General features: G+C 41.5%; 1 protein-coding gene across 1 annotated transcript; it reads right to left on the reverse strand.

The window, feature by feature from the left end:
* Positions 1-1,794: 1,794 nt before the first annotated feature.
* On the reverse strand, positions 1,795-6,947 carry LOC149285412 (MTRF1L release factor glutamine methyltransferase-like). Its single transcript, XM_089495354.1, has 10 exons — positions 6,885-6,947; positions 5,171-5,262; positions 4,945-5,038; positions 4,219-4,341; positions 3,088-3,152; positions 2,687-2,736; positions 2,438-2,534; positions 2,258-2,353; positions 2,038-2,151; positions 1,795-1,825 (listed from the first exon to the last, which is right to left on the reverse strand). Exons 1-10 carry the CDS (start codon positions 6,945-6,947, stop codon positions 1,795-1,797), a joined length of 825 nt encoding a protein of 274 aa, XP_089351480.1.
* Positions 6,948-22,303: the final 15,356 nt, after the last annotated feature.

Here is a 22,303-nt window from a genome sequence, read left to right on the forward strand (position 1 = left end):
ATCCTAGAGATCCAAGACTAAGACGATCCTCGAGAGCCGCATACCATCCAGATTTTCAGAATATTACTAAGCAAAACGAGTACAAATCCAAAACTTACTCAGTGGCTAAAACAGCTGTGGATACCTTTTGGTTAACAGGACAATACATAGAAACTCATTATGCAGATAAACAGCTGGCTTTTATTCCACTTTCAAACCATTTTCCAAATATTTGTTTTTTTGTCTCTAAAGCGTGAATAAACACTACAAATGTTTCAATTGGGAGTATCGTGCTAAAAAGGCTTACGTTACATAAACAGAGTTATCTGTCTTTATATTATATAAACAGCCTGAAACATCCTTTTTTTTGGCCGTCTAAATTACAACAAACTTTATAATTGAAACTTGAACAAGTTTGGCTCTGGAATGTCTTAAGTATTTTTTCCTCTTAAAGTGTTTCCTAAATAGGGCGTAGGAAAGTAGAACTATCATCAGATTTCCAGCACCTAACATTTTTAGACTAACAATGCATACATTTCCTGGACCTCGTCCTCATTTTGGGTCATCACACTGACATCAGCGGTGGTCCCGTGATGTCTGACGTCAGGGGCGTTCCCGCCGATGTCAGTGGGAAACACCCACATTTAAATGGAACATGGGCGGGAAGTGGGGCGCGTCAAGACCCTGCTCCGGGGACACGGAGGATTCTGCTATCTCCAGGCAAACCCGGAGAGCGTACCCAGGTATGGTTATCACCAAGTGGCTATATGTATTAAATATATTCCACTACATTAGTGTCGTATTTGCACATGGTGTGTAATGGTGATGTCATAAATATGGGACTCAAAACAAATTGTAAACCTAGTTTCTCTTGATCAATACATTAGTTTGCAATTCTGTACGCACAATGTATACGTCACTTTATATGGCCTAAGCACATTGTAAGTCTTAAGAATGAATTTACCATCAACATAGTCAAGAATGACAACAGTTTATGTCAGGTAGGGAATAAATTACAGTCTATTATTTATATTGTCAATATGACAATGTAGAGTCAACAAGATTAAGTGATCAGGAAACATCTCACCACACACACACACGCACGAAAACAATGGCATCATAATGTTTAGTGTTAAATGTTACAATTTTTAAGATATTTGTAACAAATTTAAAAGTTCCTGTTTTAATATCCAATTTTCTCATCAAAACCTCATCCTTGTTCTTGTTTCACTAGAATAGAAAACTCTATCCCGGGACGCGGAATAGCGTATAATGGGATACCTTACCTCAGCCGAAAGTCTTATCACAAATATTTATAAATGGCAACATAGTGTGTTAAATATTAACACAACACAACGGATAATTGTATGCTTAATCCCAAATGTAGCTGTCATACATTTGCATGACTCTCTTCAGTGTTTTGCCCATTAATACTTATATATATATATATATATATATCAGCATGGCAGGTTATACCTAAAAGAAAGAAGTGGAGAACAAGTAATTCCCCTTTCAGTCCCCTCTGATCTGTAAAACAGGTTTTATTACGTGACACAAATGTGATAAAAAAGCGCAGAATTGCAAAAAATATACAGAGATCCTAAACCAAAATGCAGTTCCAAGAACATAAGTTATAAAGGCCACTTTATTAGTTACTGTGTAAACCAAAGAGAGCACAATGAAAACATGTTGCTATGTATCTTGCATATTTTTGTTAACCTGGGTTCAGATTTTGCCTGTAAATCCCGGTCTCCGCTGATGGGGGATGTAGACATGGCATCGGCAGGACCGGCTCAGCTATAGCAGGAAACAACTTCAGTCTTTGCTCAAATGGACAAACCTTGGCCTAAAAGACACATATATACAGAGGGTTGTGATGTAGTAGCAGGTAGTTGAGCATAGTAGTGATTTGCAGAATCAGTCACTACGATAAAAGTACTGTATTATATCAGTCTACACATCCTTCCTGACACTTAGGTAAGATGGCTAAAGTTTGAGACATGCAGTGATGGTGACTGTAAAACCAAGGAGGTTCCTTGTGGTTAAGTAGATACTTACTTTTTGCAGAAGTCTTGCACCATACTAATCAATCTCAGGTGGATTCCAGTATTTTTTTGCAACCACTGGTGAATCATGTCAGGGTGTCGAGGATCACCCTCTAGGAACACGTCCCTATGTGGAAGAGACATGATTAAACCCAACCTCCATAGGACAAATGTAAATGCTTCAGTTCCACTCTTACTGTAATAATTCAAGTGCTACTTATTATATCACTTACCCTCCATGTTTCAAAAGCTGTGGTGCAAGGTGCAAGATACCCTGAATAACATTCATCCCGTCCGGACCGCCATCTAACGCATTGTGATCCTCGTACCTGGGATGAAAGGATTCATACATCAGGGCAACTGTGCAGAGATTTGCACGACATGACCTATGCTGTGATCAGCAAAGCGATTACCGGAAGATCTCAGGCTCTAGCCGGGACATATCAGCAGTGAATATGTAAGGAGGGTTACTAACTATTGCATCCACAGGACCCCATGAAAGCAGACGCTCTGGGGGATCTGTAGAAAAGAAGAAGAGGCGGTGAGGATCCTGCTTGTTGAGCAGTGAGTGTGAACATTTATTATTCAAGAGGAGGCAGGTTAAAAAAGCATGTTAAGAGGAAGCAGGTCAGGGTATACGAGGTTGTTTTCAGATTTCTTACCTAACATAACATCGTGTCGCAGAATATGGATTTTGTCTTGAAGCCCAAGTCTGTGAAAAGGATTGGAGTGTTTGTATGGGAGAGACCTGCATTAATCTTACAACGCTTCACTATATATATATATATATATATATATATATATATATAATAACTTCACACAGACCTATACCTTTAACTCCAAATATTACTTACTGTATCCAATCCTGATATTTCCCCGCTACCCCTGCATGTAGTTATGTTTTGCTTTCTAATTTCCTTTAGTAGCTTAGTGCGATCAGCATGCAAGACCTACAATCATTTTTCATAACATATGCTTTTTTCTCTACAATCATTTTAAAAATATTTCTTTTAAAGAGCAGAAATGCTGTAGCTGCACCAAATGTTATCCTCCTATGGGTTACCTTTCTGCATTGTCCCGGGTGAGATTCACAGCTGCTTCTGTTTTATCAATGGCTAGAACATGAGACTACAATACATATAGGAGACAAAAAAAATAAAATAAAAAAAAACAAACACAACAAAAGGCCAACCAGCTATGAATCAATTATAAAAGAGTAAATACACAATATAGGTTTGGTAAATATTCCTAAATATAAACATATAGTAGATTTCCTCACTACAAAATGAAGACATACGGAGTTCACAATTGTCTTTCTATCCACAAAAGCAGTCCGTCATCTAAGTTATAAAAGAAGTCTCCACTCATCTCAAAAACTCAGAATACGTTCATGCCAAACATTCCATGGGTGTCCCTACTAACTCTCAATCATACTGAATGTCTGCTATCTCTAAAGCAGACATTTAGAGGGCGTCCTGCCAAATTCCCAGACAGAGTATCTTTTCCAACCCAGACATAGCCCAGATCTGCAACCTTCTCCTGCATATGATCTTACATTGTAAGGTATATTACAAAGGTTCTGCTCATTACACGAAGACATACAACATGACTCCTACGCAGAGTTAATGCCCTACCAATATGTTGGTTTTTTTTTATCTTCTTGTACAGAGGTGTGACCACTACTTTCATTAATTTATTATTCCACCTAAAAAAATGCCCCAAAAGGTATGCCAAGACTCAATTATACACAAGCCCGCTTTGTGATATAAAACGGATATCAAAAGGTTTCCTCCCCAGATCCTAGGACCCATCCTCTCCATGTAGGTATGCCACTTGTTTGGAAATTAATAAAAATGAATGGCAAGCCCCTGACTTAAATTGGCTTTTAAAGGGGTTCACTGACAAACCCCAGCATCCCGTCCTGAATGTGAGTAATTTTGGTCACATGTTGTAGTCTTGCGTCGGACAGTGATTGCTTCACATTAACCCCAAGTGAGACAACCATTAAAAGTTGGAGTGTCAATAAGGCTCTGATGCTATTAGCACAGGGAGCTCTTTTCTACATCACTCAAATTGTCTGAGATGTCAAATACCCCAAAATGGCATAATCTGATGGTTTGAGGTTATTCTTCATTTTACGTGACCCTTACCAAAAAAGCCACGCAAAATTTGTACACACAACAGAATTTGTCACCTGTGGTAAATTGCGAAGTAGAGCCAAAGACACTGCACCCGAACCGCATCCAACTTCAAGAATACGAGGTTTCATGGAGTTCTTCAGCCCTCGGCTTTCAGCAAGCACTAAGCCCACCAACTCCTGAAACCAGGGCATATATTTAACAATAATAACACAACTGTAAATAAAGGTGTACCTGGTGTGGAAGAACTTTGTGTTTAAATCTACATGTATGTAAACAGAAACGTTTGTACATTAACCCCTTAAGGACAACGGGTGCTCCCTAAACCCATTGAAAACAATGCATTTTGACATTAAGGGGTTAAAGAAAACGGGCTTATTTGTGACCCAAGACATGTTTATATGTGTGAGGAGCAAGATGTATAGCACCTTCTTCCAGCGTGACAAGAGCTGATCTGTGTCATGCAAGGGCATGTGGCATGTTATCCGACACGTAGGCTCTCCTGTGTAATCCCAGCACAACTGAAATCACAGACCAAGTCAACCGAAACACCGCAACTGTGTACACAAATGATGTTTTTTACATCATTTAAGTGCAAGTATGGCATAACATACCTCTCTAAGATTACACAAATTAAACCTTTTCTTAATGGAATTAAAAGCGAGCGTAGATTAAATGAAAACTAAAAAGGAGTTTGTGTACTGCATGCAATTTGGAGCATTCTGGAGTTGGAAAATGAGACTTTTGTTCCCCCCTGGCTGCCTGGAAGTATTTCTACTTACTTCTGTCTCAGGCCGTGGGATAAATACCGGAGGTCGCATCTGCAACGTCATGTCCAAAAAATCCCACTCTCCAATAACGTACTGGACTGGGACCCTGAGAAACAAAAAGGGGTGAACGTTTTGCCCTGGGTGAAAGATTTTGTTGCGATGGTCAAGAATTGTTTATCAAAACTGTGATACACAGCAGGTCTCCTATAGTGTCACGGTTATACAGTTCAGATGTTACCTGTTCAGGCGCTGCTGGCCCATGCTTTCTATGTGCTCCAGCTGGCTAGCAGAGACAGGCCTCTGGGCTACTGAAGGAGGAATACTATGAAGCTGGAGGTGAGAGAACAAATGCAATGTGAAAAAGAAACAACAAACTGCGCTTAGCGTCATACCATGCTTCACTGGAAAAGTGCTGTATGAGCCTTCATGTGATTTTAGAAACATTTAGGCTGCATGTGATGGACAAAATGTTGGGGTCTAATCACCACATGGTAAGTATTAAGGTACCCAACTCCGTAGCTAAGACTTTGTACCATTCAAATAGAACTCAAGCACATACTATGAGTATCTAGAAGACACAAAGATTAACCAACACCCTCCGCCGCTTTGCCCGCACGGCCAAAGTAGCAAATCATTGAAGTGCACGGGTACGATGACCACCCGGCTTCAGTGTCTGGGCTTTCCCAAACAACGAAAGCTACGTAATAAAGTCATGAGAGTTCATAGTGGTCTTGAGTGATGACGGGTTACCAGGAGGCTGTTATAGAAGTTGTATAGGTTGTTAGAGACAAGCCAAAGTTAAATCGCCCCCTGGGCACCGCACTCTTCTAGGAACTGCCCTGGGCAGGTTGCTCCCAAGTTCTGATGCAGACGGTGTTGAAACAGCAAAACATTTTGCATTCTCACTTGACAACTATGACCAACTTGTTATTTAGTGAATGATCTCATTTTTAGTCAGGTTAAGAAAAAAAAATATATAACTCAATCATATTTAACTTCCTGTGGATAAACGCCCAATTTACAATGTCTTCCATTAATACATAATGTTGTCTCACGTACGGTTTTGCCTCCCAGGGCATGTGATATGATGATTTCACTTGATTCCCTTGCCTCTGGGACTTTGTGAGTTTCAAATATTTTCTGCCAGTGCAAAATCAACATGTCTGGAGTCAAACCATGTGCCTTGAGCCATCTTCGCTGTACCCAGCAATGGTTACTTTTTGGAAGGAGCCGGCACAGCATCATGCAAGAGACGTGCGTGGCCTGTAACAGAGATGTAGGAATAGGTAACCCAACCAGCAATGGCGGGGAAAAGGTACAATACACAGGGCAAAAAAAATAAAAAATCAAGACAAGTACACATGGTAAGTATTAATTAATTAATGCATATAATAGCGAAATGTCCCTGTTAAATTATAAATCTTGCGTCCTTCACACTGCAATCTCCGGGTCAAACCCGGAGAGTTCTCAGGTATGGTTGTGGGGTGCAGCATTTCATCCTTGGACCTTTGCAGCACTATGTCTTGGGCCAGCCCTGCCTACAATTGGTACAATTATTGGTGGTTTTGTGTCACCAAACCACAAAGTGTTTATTTAACACAGCACCCCCATATGTCTCTGGAAGTGGGAAGTACTAAGTGTCTTATTTAAAAGGCATTCATACACTGTGACACTATTTAGTTGGATCCCAGTTCCTACCTATTCCTGTCTTTGTTCGCTGCGACCCTCTTCTTGCCAAGAACCTCTACACAATGTACAGTTACATTTATATTGTACACAACTTTAAAGGTACCAAATACTTTGGGATAACCGAGTGTAACATTTAGCAGAGTAAACCAAAATACTATTCAAATAACAACGTCATTGCACATTTTGACAACACAGCCACGCTACTTCATACCTGGCCAGGGAAGAGCGAAGATATTATACACACAGGCACACAACCCATTCACAAAGCTGCTTCCTGTGTACACAATGCAGAGCGCCAACAGCAACATGGAAGCAAAGACACGCATTCCTGTATCATACCGCATTCATATATACCAAGGAGACGACACAGAGAATAATCAGATTGTTTCTGATAACAATGTAACAACAACTGTTATATATACAGCATAGTGCTTTACATCGAATTGTTGGGAATGTTTAGAAAATAATACAGCAACTGTCTAAGCTGAAAACCGGTCTGTTAGGTAAGCCTAAAACAAATCTGCAGTAAATATATTTGTAAAAATACATTTCTTGCTGTCTAATGAGCCCGTCCAAGGACATCAGCAAGTGACCCATAAGCACGGGTAGATCTCATGGACCCAGGAGAATATCTCCTTCAGAGACTTAATGTCTTCATATAGCTCCAAACTGTCCTCTTATTTTTGGGATAGTCCCAATTTACAGCACTGTCGCCCCCAACTGCCCTACCGTGCCGCTTTTGCTGATGTCCCTTGACCAGCAGAGGAGCTGTAAAATCAATGGAGGTTCTGGGGCAACACAGACCTCTATCACAGTTCCCACATGGCCACTAACACTCTATGAAGCTAGGCGCCACAAGGTGGCTCTTCAGGAGACCTACGCAGGCAGACCTCCCCTGGCCTCACTGCACCCTGCCTCTGGTCACACAGTCAAACAAAGATGTCCCACCTTGGACACCTGAAATGCAGTCTTATTTATAAAAAGTAACTCTGGTGTAATGCGATACGAGTGGCAGAATCACCATACTAGCAGTTGGGATATTGCTGATGGATTCACTTTTATCACTCTGCAGCAGAAATATTCTTTATACTCAAACCCTACTCTTGCATGGTTTATGTTTTAATGCAAGGTTTATGATGTTTTAAGGACCAGGGCTTTTGTTTATTTATCCACATTTTCATTTACTTGGCCTGATTTAAATAAGACCCTATATTCCTATATAATTTTAGATTTTTTTAATCTAAAAAAATAACCTCTATCTAACCCTATCTAGTTCCTGACTAACACCCATGCCTTGTCTTTCCTCAGCTTACAAGCACAGTGAAAAGGACAGAGGCAGAAAACAGAGACAAAAGTTGTCATTTAACTGTATCTGGGCAGGTGATTGGCTGTAGCACTGATCACATGCACAGAAGATCTGCTTTCATCATGGGGTCACCTACAGCAATAACGTGATCACCGCAATTGTGGGACTTTTTTTTTTTTTAACAATGACACACCAGGTACGTCCTCGACAAACCTGGGAACTATCTGGCGCCGGCTACCTGGAGCTCCCCTTGCGGGATGCAGGTGAGTGGCCCCGCTGATGTCGTGGGACACACGTCTTTTGCCTGTCATACCTGGGAACTTGTGCGCTCCGGCAGTCCGCCCACAGATGTCTCTGCTAAACACTCCCATTTAAAGGGGAAATGGGCGGGGAGTGGGGCGTGCCAGGACCCCACTCCCGCAACCTGGAGGATTCGGGTGTCAACCCAGAGAAGCAGCTTATCTCCCAGAGTCTCTGGGCAAAACTAAAGAGTTCCCAGGTATGAGCATTGTCCTCTAGTGACATCTTTTCATGACGTACCTGGTACATCATTGGTCGTGAATGGGTTAAGGGATTCAATAAAAACATATAAATATATATTTAAAACATGTAAATAAGATATTTACCTTTCAATACAGAGGACGCCAGTGTCCATAACATGTTGTCAGTGAGGATCAGACAGCACCTAATGGACACTGTCAATGATCGGCTTTGCCAGCCTATGTGACGGAAATATCCCTATCACGTATGTACATTTCTATTATTGAACATTTATAGCACTGCACAGTTTACAGTATAATCAAGGGGAGGTAAAATAAGTAAAGGCATGTAATAAGTAACTATCTACGGACCTGTTAATTGGGATACAATAGGTAGGAATACATTGGGAAATTAGGTCCCTGTCCTGAGGAGCTTACAGTCTAAATACCTTAAAATAGCAACTAATTTAAGGGATAAAAATGCCCCATTACAGATTAAAGACACGGTAAGCGGACATCCCTCAGTAAATTTGATAGACAACACATTGGAAATATGCGGTCAGACACAAACAATGACGCATACAACAAGTAGGTGACGGTACATGCCGTTCCCTTACCCTGCATTACACATCCGGTTCCGGAATCTACCAACCCTATGGTTGCCATGCCAACATCCTCCGGCACGTGACCCGGCTGTCCATTACACGTTCCAACTGCAGGTTCTCGCCTAGTTCTCTTTTATGAATGGCAGTCTCATGAACCAATCATAAACGAGGTATACCAGCGGCTGTCCAATCAAAGCAATAAGCTGAATCAGCGGGCGGAGTCCAGCAGCCTGTCACATGAGCTGTCCCGGTTGATGGCAGGTGCCCGGTGCCACAGTTCTTGATATAGCCTGCATCCAGAGGCGGAAACGTTACAGTACAGCCTCCGGCGGTAATGCCGCTCGGTTAATTGACATCCTTATTGCCCTACGGAGGTGTATATTCACACGGACAGCTCCCCAGTATTTGGAAGCTTAACCCCTTTACTATGTGGCGCTATATTTTGGGGTCGTAGAGGGAGGTAGGAGGCACGTTTGTTGTTATTTTTAGATAAACTGCTTTTATATTATATAATATACACATGCCTGTGTGTACAGATTTGTATATATTTGGGGCCTTGTTAAAATGCATTTGCATGCAATATGTGTATATGTATGTATGTGCACTGTTCACTAGGGTAACCAGGCCATCCCTTTAACTGAGAACTCCTATAAGTAATACATGTTCCAGTATAAAAGGGTACCATATTAGGTGAACTAAAGGGACTCTCCAGCCATCAGATGCCCTTTAATTCATTTGCCCCCACCCCCTGCTATATGCCCTGCATCTCCCCGCACAGCATATACTTACCAGCTATCAGCTCCAGCACAGGCCCAGGAATCACTGGGGCAGGGTGTGAACCCTGTGTGCATGCAGGGAAAGTGCTTTCATTGATTGAAGTTAGGGTTCTTTCTTGCCACTGATTGGTTGTTTCAAGCAGCAAATCAGTGATGTCTAAGTTGGGTAACGACAGGGCTGCAGCTTCTACCGCAGGCAAGTACCGTATTTGCTCGATTATAAGACGACCCTGATTATAAGACGACCCCCCAAAATCTGAATATTAACTTAGGAAAAAAAGAAAAAGCCTGAATATAAGACGACCCTAAAGGAAAAAAGTTTTACCAGTAAATGTTAATTCATGTAAACTATTTTTTTTAATAAAAGCTATGATTGAGAAAAATATTTTTTTTGTTTTTATTTCTTGTATTTTCCAACCTGTCCCCCAGTTACGCACATCTGCCCCCAGGCTTGCCACTCCAATATGGCACTGTGGCCCATGATATGCCTTTTAACCCTCTATATGCCACTGTGCCCCATGGTATGCCTTTTGACCCCCTATGTGCCACTCTGCCTCCAGAAATGCCTTATACCCCTATATCCCATTCTGGCATTTAGGGGGTTAAAATGCATATTATGGGGCAGAGTGGCATATAGGGAGGTATAAGGCATTTCAGGAGGCAGATGGCATTAAGGGAGTTAAAAGGCATTGTATAGAGCACTCTGCCTCCAGAAATGCCTTATACCCCTATATGCCACTCTGGCATTTAGGGGGTTAAAATGCATATTATGGGGCAGAGTGGCATATAGGGAGGTATAAGGCATTTCAGGAGGCAGAGTGCTCTATTAAATGCCCCCTTAACGCCACTCCAGAAATGCCCTATGCCCCCATTTAACACACACACACACACACACACACCCTATACCCCCATTTAACTAACACACACACACACACACACACTCTCCCCTCCCCTCCCCTCTCAGCCCTCTCTTACCGGTGCTTCCAGCCGGGGCAGCGGGTTGACGTCGCCTTCTGCTGCAGCCGGAAGGAGGTGGAGTTGGCAGCGGGGGTTTGTCTGCGTCCGTCGCGTATACTTTCCCCGGCTGTCAGAGATCAGAGTTCCCCGCACCGGTGCGGGGAACTCTGATCTCTGACAGTCGGGGAAGGTTTGCGCGACGGACGCAGACAACCCCCGCTGCTAGCCACACCTCCTTCCGGCTGCAGCGGACGTTGTCTACGCGGATCGCGTAGACGTCAACCCGCTGCCCCGGCAATACAGCAGGAAGCACCGGTAAGTGTGTGTATGATGGGGGGGGGGGGGTGAGACAGGAGGATCCAGGTCCCCTGCAGCGGTGCGGGGGATCTGGATCTTAGTCTCCTAATCAGACTCTATTTGAGGTCTGATTAGAAGACGACCCCGATTAGAAGACGAGGGGTATTTTTCAGAGCATTTGCTCTGAAAAAAACCTCGTCTTATAATCGAGCAAATACGGTACTTTTTTACTCAAGAGTACTTTTGCATCCTTGTTTAGTGGGACTGTCATGGACAGTTTTATGAATAAGAAACTTTGTGTGGTTGCACAGTTTAAATTTACATTTATGAGGCTTCGTAATCCCAAATTTTGTAGATGTTAACATAAGATTCCCATGGGTTTATTTTGACCGGATTTGGGAGTATTTTGCGTTGCTGTTATTATTTAATGATTATATAGCTCCGTTATATCCTGCAGCACTGTAGTTGAAAGTGATAATAGTGTTTGTTGTTGCTCATACCATGGTTGACGTCAGGGATACTCAATCGGAGAGCTTTTTTTTTTTACAAGCGGTATGTTAGTGAATAAAAAGAGAAATAATATTAAATAATAATCTGTTCTTGCGTTCTTCCCGGCAGGTTATCCCAGGGATGTGCGACTTGGTGCCTGGGCTGCTGGTCACGGCGTTAACATGAGTAACCGTACCGTGACCCCCCCGCTTTATGTTGGCGTCACTGTGGAGCCTTATTCCAGCACAGCCCCCTACAACGGAACCAAAGGGGTAGAGTCCGCGGGGTCCCCCAGCATGGGCACCTGGCTTCTGTCACTTGGCATTGTCACTGTTATCGGACTGGCTGTAGCAATGGTGTGTAACCCCGCTGAATGTATGATACCTAATTCAATCACGTAAAGCACAACACGCCTGTGGGCAGCACACATGTACTGTACACGCTTATCTATGAATCAGATAAACACAAGTGTCTGTGTAGAGTTTAAAAGAAACACCTTGAATAAAGTGAGTCATGGCTTGAGTGTATATATGCTTTTAATTTAGTAATAGGAAGGGACATCTTAGAGTGAAAATGACATGTCCTACATAAATATGTAAACACTGCATGTACAACATTAAAATCCCACTGTTACATGTACATTAGACCAGGCCTTTCCAACATAGTGAGTTCCACATAGCTATGGGTGGCACCCAGTATCTTATGCCACAGAGAGATTGGAAAACTGATGGAGATACAGGACTTTGCCATGCTGCAACTAACCACCTAAAGAAATGAGGAATGAAAACCGCAGATTATTTTTTTTATGTATCTGCGTGTCTGTAGAATAACACGGGGCAGCCAATCAGAGATAAGCAAAAAGGATATTCTGTCTCCCGTTTGCTGCATGTAATAAAAACTGCATGGAAATGCATGTTTTATACAGTGCTTGATATAAAACAAATTTTTTTATTACCAATATCACATAAAAAAAAAATTGTTATGTGTATGCGATTTAGTTCTGTTGTCTTTACCTTACTAGACAGACACTGACTCATTATCTCACACGTATTTGTGTTAAACAGTTGAAAGGCTCAGTCTTAATAACCCAGCTGGACGATCAGACTAATAAAGTCTACAGAGGAAATAATTCAGCCAGACCGCTTTAGCATTTCTATGAAGAATCAGCTCGGTGTCAAGTTTGAGCAGGAATGGCTGGCCAAAATATCACACAACTGACTACAATGGCTGCCTCTAGGTCGGCAGATTATGGCAGTGTATTGGAACAAAATGAAATATAATCTTTTAATGCTCAGCCATATTTCTGTACACAGCTTAAGGCTCAAAGAAAATATTCCTCCCCCTTAAATTTGAGAAATACTCTAACAGTGCAGTTAAAGAGTTGCATCTTCCTTTCTGCAAGTTCTTTTCCTCTGTTCTCTGTCTCTCTCAATCCTCCTTTCTTCTTCTTTTTCTTTCTTTCCAGGTTCTTTACATCAGAAAACAAAAAAGGTGAGCTCATCTTATTCTAGTCGCTGGGACTCTCTCTCTCTATTTCTTTTTGCCCTCTTATGTCCATTTTATCTCCCAATTTAATCTGTTGCAGAAAACTATAAATTACTATGCTGCATCCTTTTTTGGAGGAGTTATTCAGATGCTAATGACAACATGTGACGGATGAATTGGGAGAGCCAAGCATTGCATGATATTTGTCTGTAAAGCAATAGTTGGACATACTGCTGAGATGGCTGTACCTCCTGAAAAATGTGCCTTGTGTATAAATCTGCTCTGCATCACTTCATTCCTTGCATCTACCTCATCGCTGACTTTTATTATTATGCTTTATTTATATAGCGCCAACGGTTTACGCAGCGCTTAATACAATACATAAATTCAAGGGGTCTGACAAGACAAGAATTGACAGACTAAGACAAACCGATACATTTGGTGGAGAGAGCCCTGCTCGCAAGCTTACAATCTAGACTTTGTCTATGACCTCTCCTGTTTTTTTACCTTCGCTTATTTGGTTCCAGGCTGGAAAAGCTACGTCATCAGTTGATGCCCATGTATAACTTTGACCCAGCAGAGGAACAGGAAGACCTTGAGCAAGAACTTCTGGAACCAAATAGGGACCTACAGCCCCAAGGAAAGGTGTGTATGGATAGATGTATACTGTGCCGTGCTCAGGGTGCGTTATGTGTCTTCTGTAATTACGTTCACTCCAACATGCTTCATATATTTCATATGGTCTTCTTTATTCACCTTTGACCAACTTTGTTGTGGATGTCCCTGAACTCATCTTGTTGTAGTTTTAGTCCCTGTTTGTGTTGTGTTGTACCACCGTCATGTTTCTGTTACACTGTGTAGTTGTGATGTACAAAGTGAACTTGGCGTTAAAAATGTGTATACATCTGCCACAACATTGCGGAGACGCTCATCCATTATACCCCTGAATAACAGTCTAATATATAGGGCGGCCTCAAAGACCTCGAACAGGACTGGTATTATGTGTATCCATTCCCGTACTGAAGCATATCATAGGATATCCAAACATTGCGGTCTGTTTGTGAACCTGGACATGGATTCAGGAGGTTTTCTTGCGTTTACATTTGGGCAACATTTGAAATTTCAGACATTTCATGTTCAAAACATACCCTATAATCTAATCACCAAACCTCTGCCATAACATTTTCAGCAGTTATCTACTGCAGCTACACTAGTTAAGCTATGCATTATCAAGGGCAGCCCCAGTGATATTCTCCTTCAAGAAAGTCTGAGTTGGCCCTGCATAATGTGTATTTGGGTAACGAGTACCTCTCCTGCAAAGCAGCTAGCTAGGCGGTCGGTCAAATGCATACGGGGGAATTGTGCATTTGCACATTGGTTTAAAACATAGCAACACACAACCTCAAGATCCCTAAAATCATTGGTGGTAGGTTTGTCTATGTAGATCGATATATATGAGGAGTCAACGCTTGTTGTTTTTCCATTATTATGATTGTATTATTTGTTGCCAGATTATATCTTACATTGGGATAAGTGTATGAGACAGCATTATTTGTACTGCAGATTTGATAAGACTCCATATGGGTTAATTATAGATAATATTGTTATATGGAGTATATGTATTCTCCTTTTTCTTTCTATTTATGTAGTGGGATATGAGATATTATTAGATCTATTTTCCATTCCCGGGACCACCCTGAACCAATTCCAGCTGTTGGTAACTGTTATTTAAATATTACGGCAAAGTTTTATGTTTACAAATAAGAGATTATTATGATACTATTTGTTTATTTTTGCTTTAGCCTGTAACAAATTAAATATTTGTAAGCGCCACCTATGGCAAAGTATCCACAATTAGGTTTATGTAATGGTTGGGACAGTAGATGGCACTGTGCCATATATGCATACCTGGGAGAATGCCGGTGAAGCACCGGTTTTCCAGGTCCCCGCCCATTTTCCCTTTAAATGGGGGTATTTCCCGCTGCCGTTGGCAGGAACTCCCACTGATGTCAAAGGGACCTCCCGCAGACGTCAGCAGGGAGTCCTGGCCGCGTCCCGCAAGGGAAGGTTCCGGGTAGCCGGTGCCTGGAAGTTCCCAGGTATGCAAATATGTTTCTGAATTATTACCCAGTTCTGCTGCAACTAAAGAAAGAAGCGGTTTTTATAGATTCTGGGAATACTTTCAAAATACTTTCTAGTGAACACAGGGTTCAGGGTGATAACAGTAACTCCGGCACTCAAAGGTTTGGGATTGACAGCCAAATTCCTTCTCTCCTGCAGGGCAGTTAGGGATCCCGAGATAAAAGAGCAGCCAAAAGTGACACTCTAGAGAGCTGCTGTGTCGCATTCATTTCTTGCATAAACATATTTTAATGTGCTGTATTCCTTTGTCTCTAGGTTCTCCTCACCAGTCTGTGCCCTCTCCAGAGACCCACCCGCCTGGTCTTCACAGACGTTGCCAACTCTATCAACGCCTGAGTAGAGTGACCACGACACAGAGTGACATACAAAGCTTGGGGGATCTGTGTCACTCTGACCCATCATGTGGTTTGTGTCACTGCTCTGGAAGATGTCCAACGAAGATGGAGCCTGGGCATAGACGGCTCTCTCACGTTCCCATCACCTTGCCATTGCAGTGGGGACCAGTAATATAACCTCTGGAATAACACTATGGTTTCCACTAACACACACATTTCTGAGTACACATCGACATGCACAGTGCCATGCCAGTATTGTGACACACAGTGCGACAAATTCCTGTTGGCTGCAGTGTGGAGTTACTTATTCTTTGCTGCCACAGTGAAATACACACGTTCTTCATCGTTGACACCTACAGCAAGTGCCCCTCTACTCTGTGATACTGTACAGCACTACGTTGTGTTTGCCTGTATATTGAAATACACAGTTGCTCATACACAAAACTTTCAATAGGCGTGCAGTTGTTTTTGACAGATACCGCCTATGATTCTCAGATAGTATGTTGTTTAAAAGCGTCGTCTCAGTTGTAGCTTTATAACAGCTGGACCCCTTATTGTTGGTAATCTCTGGCTTACACAATAACCACAATTTGCCACACTGCCAAGATACACAATACCCTGCAGAGATGTGCTGTTCCTCCCGCGCAGAAAGAAAACAATGCTTGAGCCAGTATTATCATTATTAATTTATATGGCACCGTCATATTCTGTAGCATTGTACATTGGGACCTAGTGCTTTGCTTAAGCTGCAGCAGTCGGTGCTCTGTGTAATAATCAATTTCATTCTCGGTTTGTAGTGTGATGCAAAGTTCTCTACACAGCCAGTAATGTATAAACTCTGCCGTCCGGGGACGTCACTACCGCACGCAGCCGCAAACATTGCTTACACCGACATACACTACAGTGCACCTCCATAGCACTGATACACACCAGTGTGATATGTATAACTATACACACCCACATGGCACCAACATACACAACTATCCAATCTCTGTCCTGTATGTTTCTGATCTGCATTAACACGGCACACAGTACGTAATGCTATGCATTGACTACCCCCTCCGCACAGCACCTTTTCATTAGGTCCTTACACAGGGCTAGGCAATTATTACAATTCTTTTGTTACCGGGTGGGCCTTAAACACTACAAGTCACTTTTGTAGCAAAAAATGATTAATAAGACTTTCAATGTTAGAAATGCTGTGTGCCCCATTCTGCCATAAGAAGGGGTTAATATCTGCGTCCGTATTCCTACCACAGTGTGTGTTACACTCACGTGAAGCAGAGGTCTCCGGTAGAGAAGGGGTTATAATAGCAGTGCCATGTTGCATTATTTCTGGGCAGGTTTAATGATTTGATATTTATTTGTTTGGATCCCTTGTGCTTCATTAAACTCCTCAGTCCTACAAATCCTCGAATCCCTGGCCTCATTTATTCGCTAATTAACCCTTCACTCCATTTGTTCTCTCTCATTCCCAGCGATTCATCTAATTATATAAATTATGTTTCTGTTAGTGACATTTCTGCTTAATAGTAGAAGTCTTATCAGCACAAATCTCCGAACCCCCCCAAGTACAAAGCAAACAATCATTAGGACAAAATGGAAATAAAAGCAGTATAAATGAATGAGTGAGATAATGAGTGTACCATTTATACGCTTACCCAGAGTATATAAAAAACTGTTACTTTATAGATAGGAGTTTGTTTTTTTATAATTACATATAGATAAAGAATAATACATTTTGGGTAAAAAATTACTTTTACATAAAGCATAGTGTCCTCTGGCAGCTGGATATTTGCTGATAGTGATCACAAATTAAATTAATTGTCAGAAATCACCCTAATCCCTGGGATCTGAGAATGAGTTAAACCAGAGCTTCCAGGGAGGCGATAGTAACTACCCCGTTTCAAAAAGTAATTTCTCATAATTATGATATATTTGTGACATGTCACTAAACCCTATTACATCATACATGCTTACATTGCTTTACAAGCTTATACGTACTGACTGTGAGATGCTGCGGAGATCATTAATCCAAATGTTATTTAAACCATCAATCTTATATGGAAATATTGTTTATATTATTATATTTTATTTATATACCGCCAAAAGTTATTGCAACGCTTCTTATAGTCCATACATTGAAGGAGGTATAACAAAGAACTGCTAGAACTGGCAAAGACAAACCAATACATTATGTAAAGGAGGCTCTGCTCGCAAGTTTACAATCCAGAGATTGCTTCATCTGCCACTGTATAACTATATATCTTCCATAAATTTTCTATATTGATGGAACGTATATATGTGTGCCTGTGAAGAAGCAGTAAGTGGGTGCTTGTTAGGGTGACCCCTCTGGCCGTGTCTTCCGGGACACCTAGAATTTGTTTCTACATTTTGCTTACTTGCGCAGGCAAAGTGTTGCCCCCTGCAGTATGTGTGATTTCTTACGGCGTCATTCCTTCGCTTCCCTGCTTATACATTCCACTCGCTGGCATTTAACCTGTGCTAGTTCTGAACTGTCTAGCAGCTGAAGATTAGTCTTTTTTCCCCAATTAAAGAGACACCACTCCACTCACAGACAAAACAACCCATGGCATAGAAAGAGATGTGGCTGTCAGGATGAATAAAACGTGTTGCGCAGTATGTGTGTGTGAGACAAGGAGCATTGCTTTCTCTGACATGCTGGATAGTATCGATGTTGTTAATATAGGTTAAAGCATAGAAATAATAGCCACGTTAATTAAGCTAGAATACCTTTTCAATAACCGCAATGGCTGTCTGCAGACTGCAGTCCATAATAATCATTAGGAAGCAAATTAAATCCAAAACTGCATTGGTCGTTGCATAATAGGATCAATACAATACGCTTTCATTCATGCAATGCATTGGTGATATTATACAGAAAAGTTCATTCATTCATCATTGCTGCCTTTTCGAAACCTTCCTCTATTCTTCTAATTCCCCCTTTTAAAACACCCAAAACGGAGGAATAAATGAACAGGAGGAATAATCATGCATATTCATAAAAAATACAAATATAAAATAACTCCTTCCATGGTATACTGGGTATATCAGATGGGGTTCCTTACACATATACATATTCACTGCATCTCCTAATCTATACAATTCAAGAGCTCTAATATTTCAGATTTTGTAAAGTAGTAGATCCAAGTATCGTCAGGATCTAGATAGTTTTATACAACATGATATTCTTTTATTCTCTATTTTTTGGGATAGTAGTTAACTCTGGTATAATTGTCAACTCTGGGCTAGCGGAACATAGTGACAGATAAGTGTCTGATCAATATACGTCACTCTAGACCACTTACACACCGACCCCGTGGTAATCAACCCTAAATAAAGAATAAAACTTATTTTACAATCTAAGGAACTGGCTGCAGCATTCTTCATCAGATTAAAATTCGCAAAAACACTAATTCTGCTCATTGGTTGGCTGCATAAGATGGGGATATTTAAAATATTCCATGAAAATGTTTTTTTGTTGTGTTAAGTCATCGACACTTGGAAATGAGGTTATATCGAGAATTCAATCAAATTGGGTGATGCAGTGCACAATGTGACCTGTTAGTGGCACCTTTACATCACATTTGCTTTAAAGTATGGATGTTTCCTGTATTTCTCGCCCCCTGTCTGAAAATGTCAATGTTCTTTCACGGTATCAATGAAATAATAGCCTCACAGCCTACGGTGAAGCTTTTTGGCTCACTAAGTTAAGATGCTAACACTGATTTAGGGCTCCCAATGTATCTGAATTAAAACCGATACTTTTACCGCATCATAAACGTCATGTGTGACACATTAGGTTTTGTATAGAGCATAATTATGGTGGTGCAAGTGGAGCAATCAGAAATAGTCCATTGGTTGCTATGGTAACTGCACCACTTTTACCACAGGCATTACTCCTTATAGATAACCCCCACAGTCACCTAAACCTGATTCTGATTTAGATTCTCTAGGTGGGGAGCCATTACTGATGCTTCCATCACTGCCCCTTCTAAAATGCTTTCAATTAATGGTGGTGGGGACTAAAATATGTGACCCTGTGCTGTTTGCTCTGACCTTGCATTCATATCGCCACAGGCCCTAGCAGCGGTACAGTGAGAAGCAGCAGGGTAGATCAGATGGTATACAGTACTGAGAGATAGTTGTATATATATATACAGACGTATATATAGTGTTGGGAGCTGTAGCTGTGTATATTATGGGTGCCATGGCAGACATGTAGGAATAATAGTACAGCGAGATAGCCGTGTGTGTGTTAGGAGTGTCGTGGGAGACAGCCGTGTACACTAGGAGTGCTGTAAGAGATAACCGTGTATATTCGGAGTGCTGTAAGAGATAACCGTGTATATTAGGAGTGCTAGGAGAGATAACTGTGTATATTTGGAGTGCTAGGAGAGATAACCGTGTATATTCGAGAGTGCTAGGAGAGATAACCGTGTATATTCGGAGTGCTAGGAGAGATAACCGTGTATATTCGGAGTGCTAGGAGAGATAGCTGTGCACCTGGTACTTCATCTGTTGAAGAACACTAATTATTGCAATCATTAAATGTGACAAATGTTGATGCCTCCTGTTGGCCTCTGACGAGTTACCTGGATAATTAGTTGTCATTACACGTCACTAATTGCCACTAGAGCACTTTAATAAAGAGCAGAGCCGAGCTGTCACACATAAGAAACAAGGGGAGTCGGGCAAATTCAGTTCTTGCTTCTACCAGTTTGGGAATTGGTCTGTGTGTAACTACGACTGTCCTTTAACTCATTCCTCCTTTCTAGTACTTAAACTGCTGAAGTGATGCATGATTAATCACTTCTGAAATTGGGTACCTCCAAGATATACTTCAACACGTAAAGCTTCTAATTGCCTTTAATTGCTTCTTTGGACACTTTCCGCGCATCACCCTCCCCGCTGGGTTGTAGCACTCTGATGTTGTCTATGGGAATAAGTACTTACATAATATATTCTATAGTTATATATTATCAGCGGAACACTGGTTCGCACTGGACTCATAGATCACCCAATTACTCTTATCTGTCCAACTCCTTTTATTATTATTTATCAATTTATATAACGCCATCGTATTCCACAGCGCTGTACAATGGGTAAACAGGATTTAATAAGTCGTGCATCACATTGTACAGAAATCATATCTATTGGATCATTATCAAAGCCATTTAGTTGCTACCATTAGTGAGTCACTGTAATCTTTGTGTTGGGCTATTAATGGGTTAATAATTGTATAGTTCCCATGCAATAACAGTAGGGTCATTGGGGATTGCTTAAGGAAAAGCAGGAAGACTGAAGATGAGGGCAGGTGGAACAAAATACATGGAGAAGGGGAGCCAGGTTAGAGAAGAGCAATTATGTGGGTATTGTGGGGTGACAAAAACAGTATGAGGTAGGGGTGACAAAGCACAAGGGGAGAAATGAGGGGCATGAAAACCCCATGTGGGTATAAGTTGGACAGAGGAAGTTTAAAAACTAAAAGGAATGGGGGGGGCATAAAAAATCCAAGGGGACAATGTGGAGCAAGAAGACCTAAAAATGAGTCAGAAGGGAAATAACGTGCAAAAGTGCAAAGCAATGTGCAGGCGGTCAGGACCATAAGCTCCAACAATTCCTGATGGGGCACTGATTGCCCTCGACTTCATTATTACTCTCTTATCCCACCACCCACTACCCTCAAAAACTCTCTTTCCCTCACTACTCATCTCTTCTACACTCTTCTTCTCTTTCCTCTCACTCTTTCTATTTCAACCTTCTTTACTGTCCTTCCCATCCATCATATTTCCTCCATTCCTCTATGTTCTCTACCCATCACTCTTGCTTCATCCTTCTCTCTCTGCCTTTCTCCTCCCTTCTCTGCACACACCTTCCATGGTTAGACAAAAGGACTTGAAGCACCAAAGAGTAAAATTGCTGCTTTCTCCCCATGTGCCAGGTTCAGAGAGATGCATTTAACACTTAATCAAAATGGTTTGACAATGTAAAATGAGGTTGTGCGATTTCATTATTGTTCTATAATGGATCCATTTGCCGCAGACTTTTTTCACCCTTACATCTGCATTAATTGTTTTATTTTTATTCAGTTTCTTGTCGTTTGTTAAACTGTGCTTCTGGTGGGTTTTAATTTTTAATTACTGTAGATCACGTCTCTGTTTATTTGTGTAATACTAAAACATCAGTTTTGGATTGTTTTGTTTACTTACCAATTTGGCACCTTGTAGAACCCTTTCCCCTTGATGGAGGCAGTGATTAGGAAAATAATTACATCATAATGTTAAATATATATATAGAGAGAGAGAGAGGGATAAGAGAGAATAAATAAAACAAAATGAAATACTTATATTAATATAAAGAACTGGAATGTTCCTGTGCACCCCTTGGCCCGTGCACAAGCTCATACCTCCAACAGTCCTGGGTACAGTTTTGATTTTTTGGTATCTTCCCCATGCCCACCTTGCAACACTCTGAATCTGAGCTCCACAACGTGGCTCTTCCAGTAAGTTGGACCAATGGCCATGTTTCATCAGGACCAATTCTGTCAGTAGCCCTGCCCGCCTTTGTTGCTGAACCTGCCCATCCCACTTCATGCCACACCCCCCCAACACAAGTACCCTGATTTTGAAAAAGAGCCAGCCATGGTCCATGAGACCCTGGGGGCACTTTGACAGCGGCAGCTTCTGCCCCGTTTCTTCCAATCAAGGGAGAGGGTGGGCCTGGAAACTCTGCTGTGTCTGCATGTGTAAGTGTGTGTGTGAACATGGATATGTATGTATAAGTGTGT

This window comes from Sceloporus occidentalis, unplaced genomic scaffold (assembly GCF_023333645.1).
Source record: "Sceloporus occidentalis isolate IW3139 unplaced genomic scaffold, rSceOcc1.0.p SCAF_79, whole genome shotgun sequence".
NCBI classification, from domain to species: Eukaryota; Metazoa; Chordata; class Lepidosauria; order Squamata; family Phrynosomatidae; genus Sceloporus; species Sceloporus occidentalis.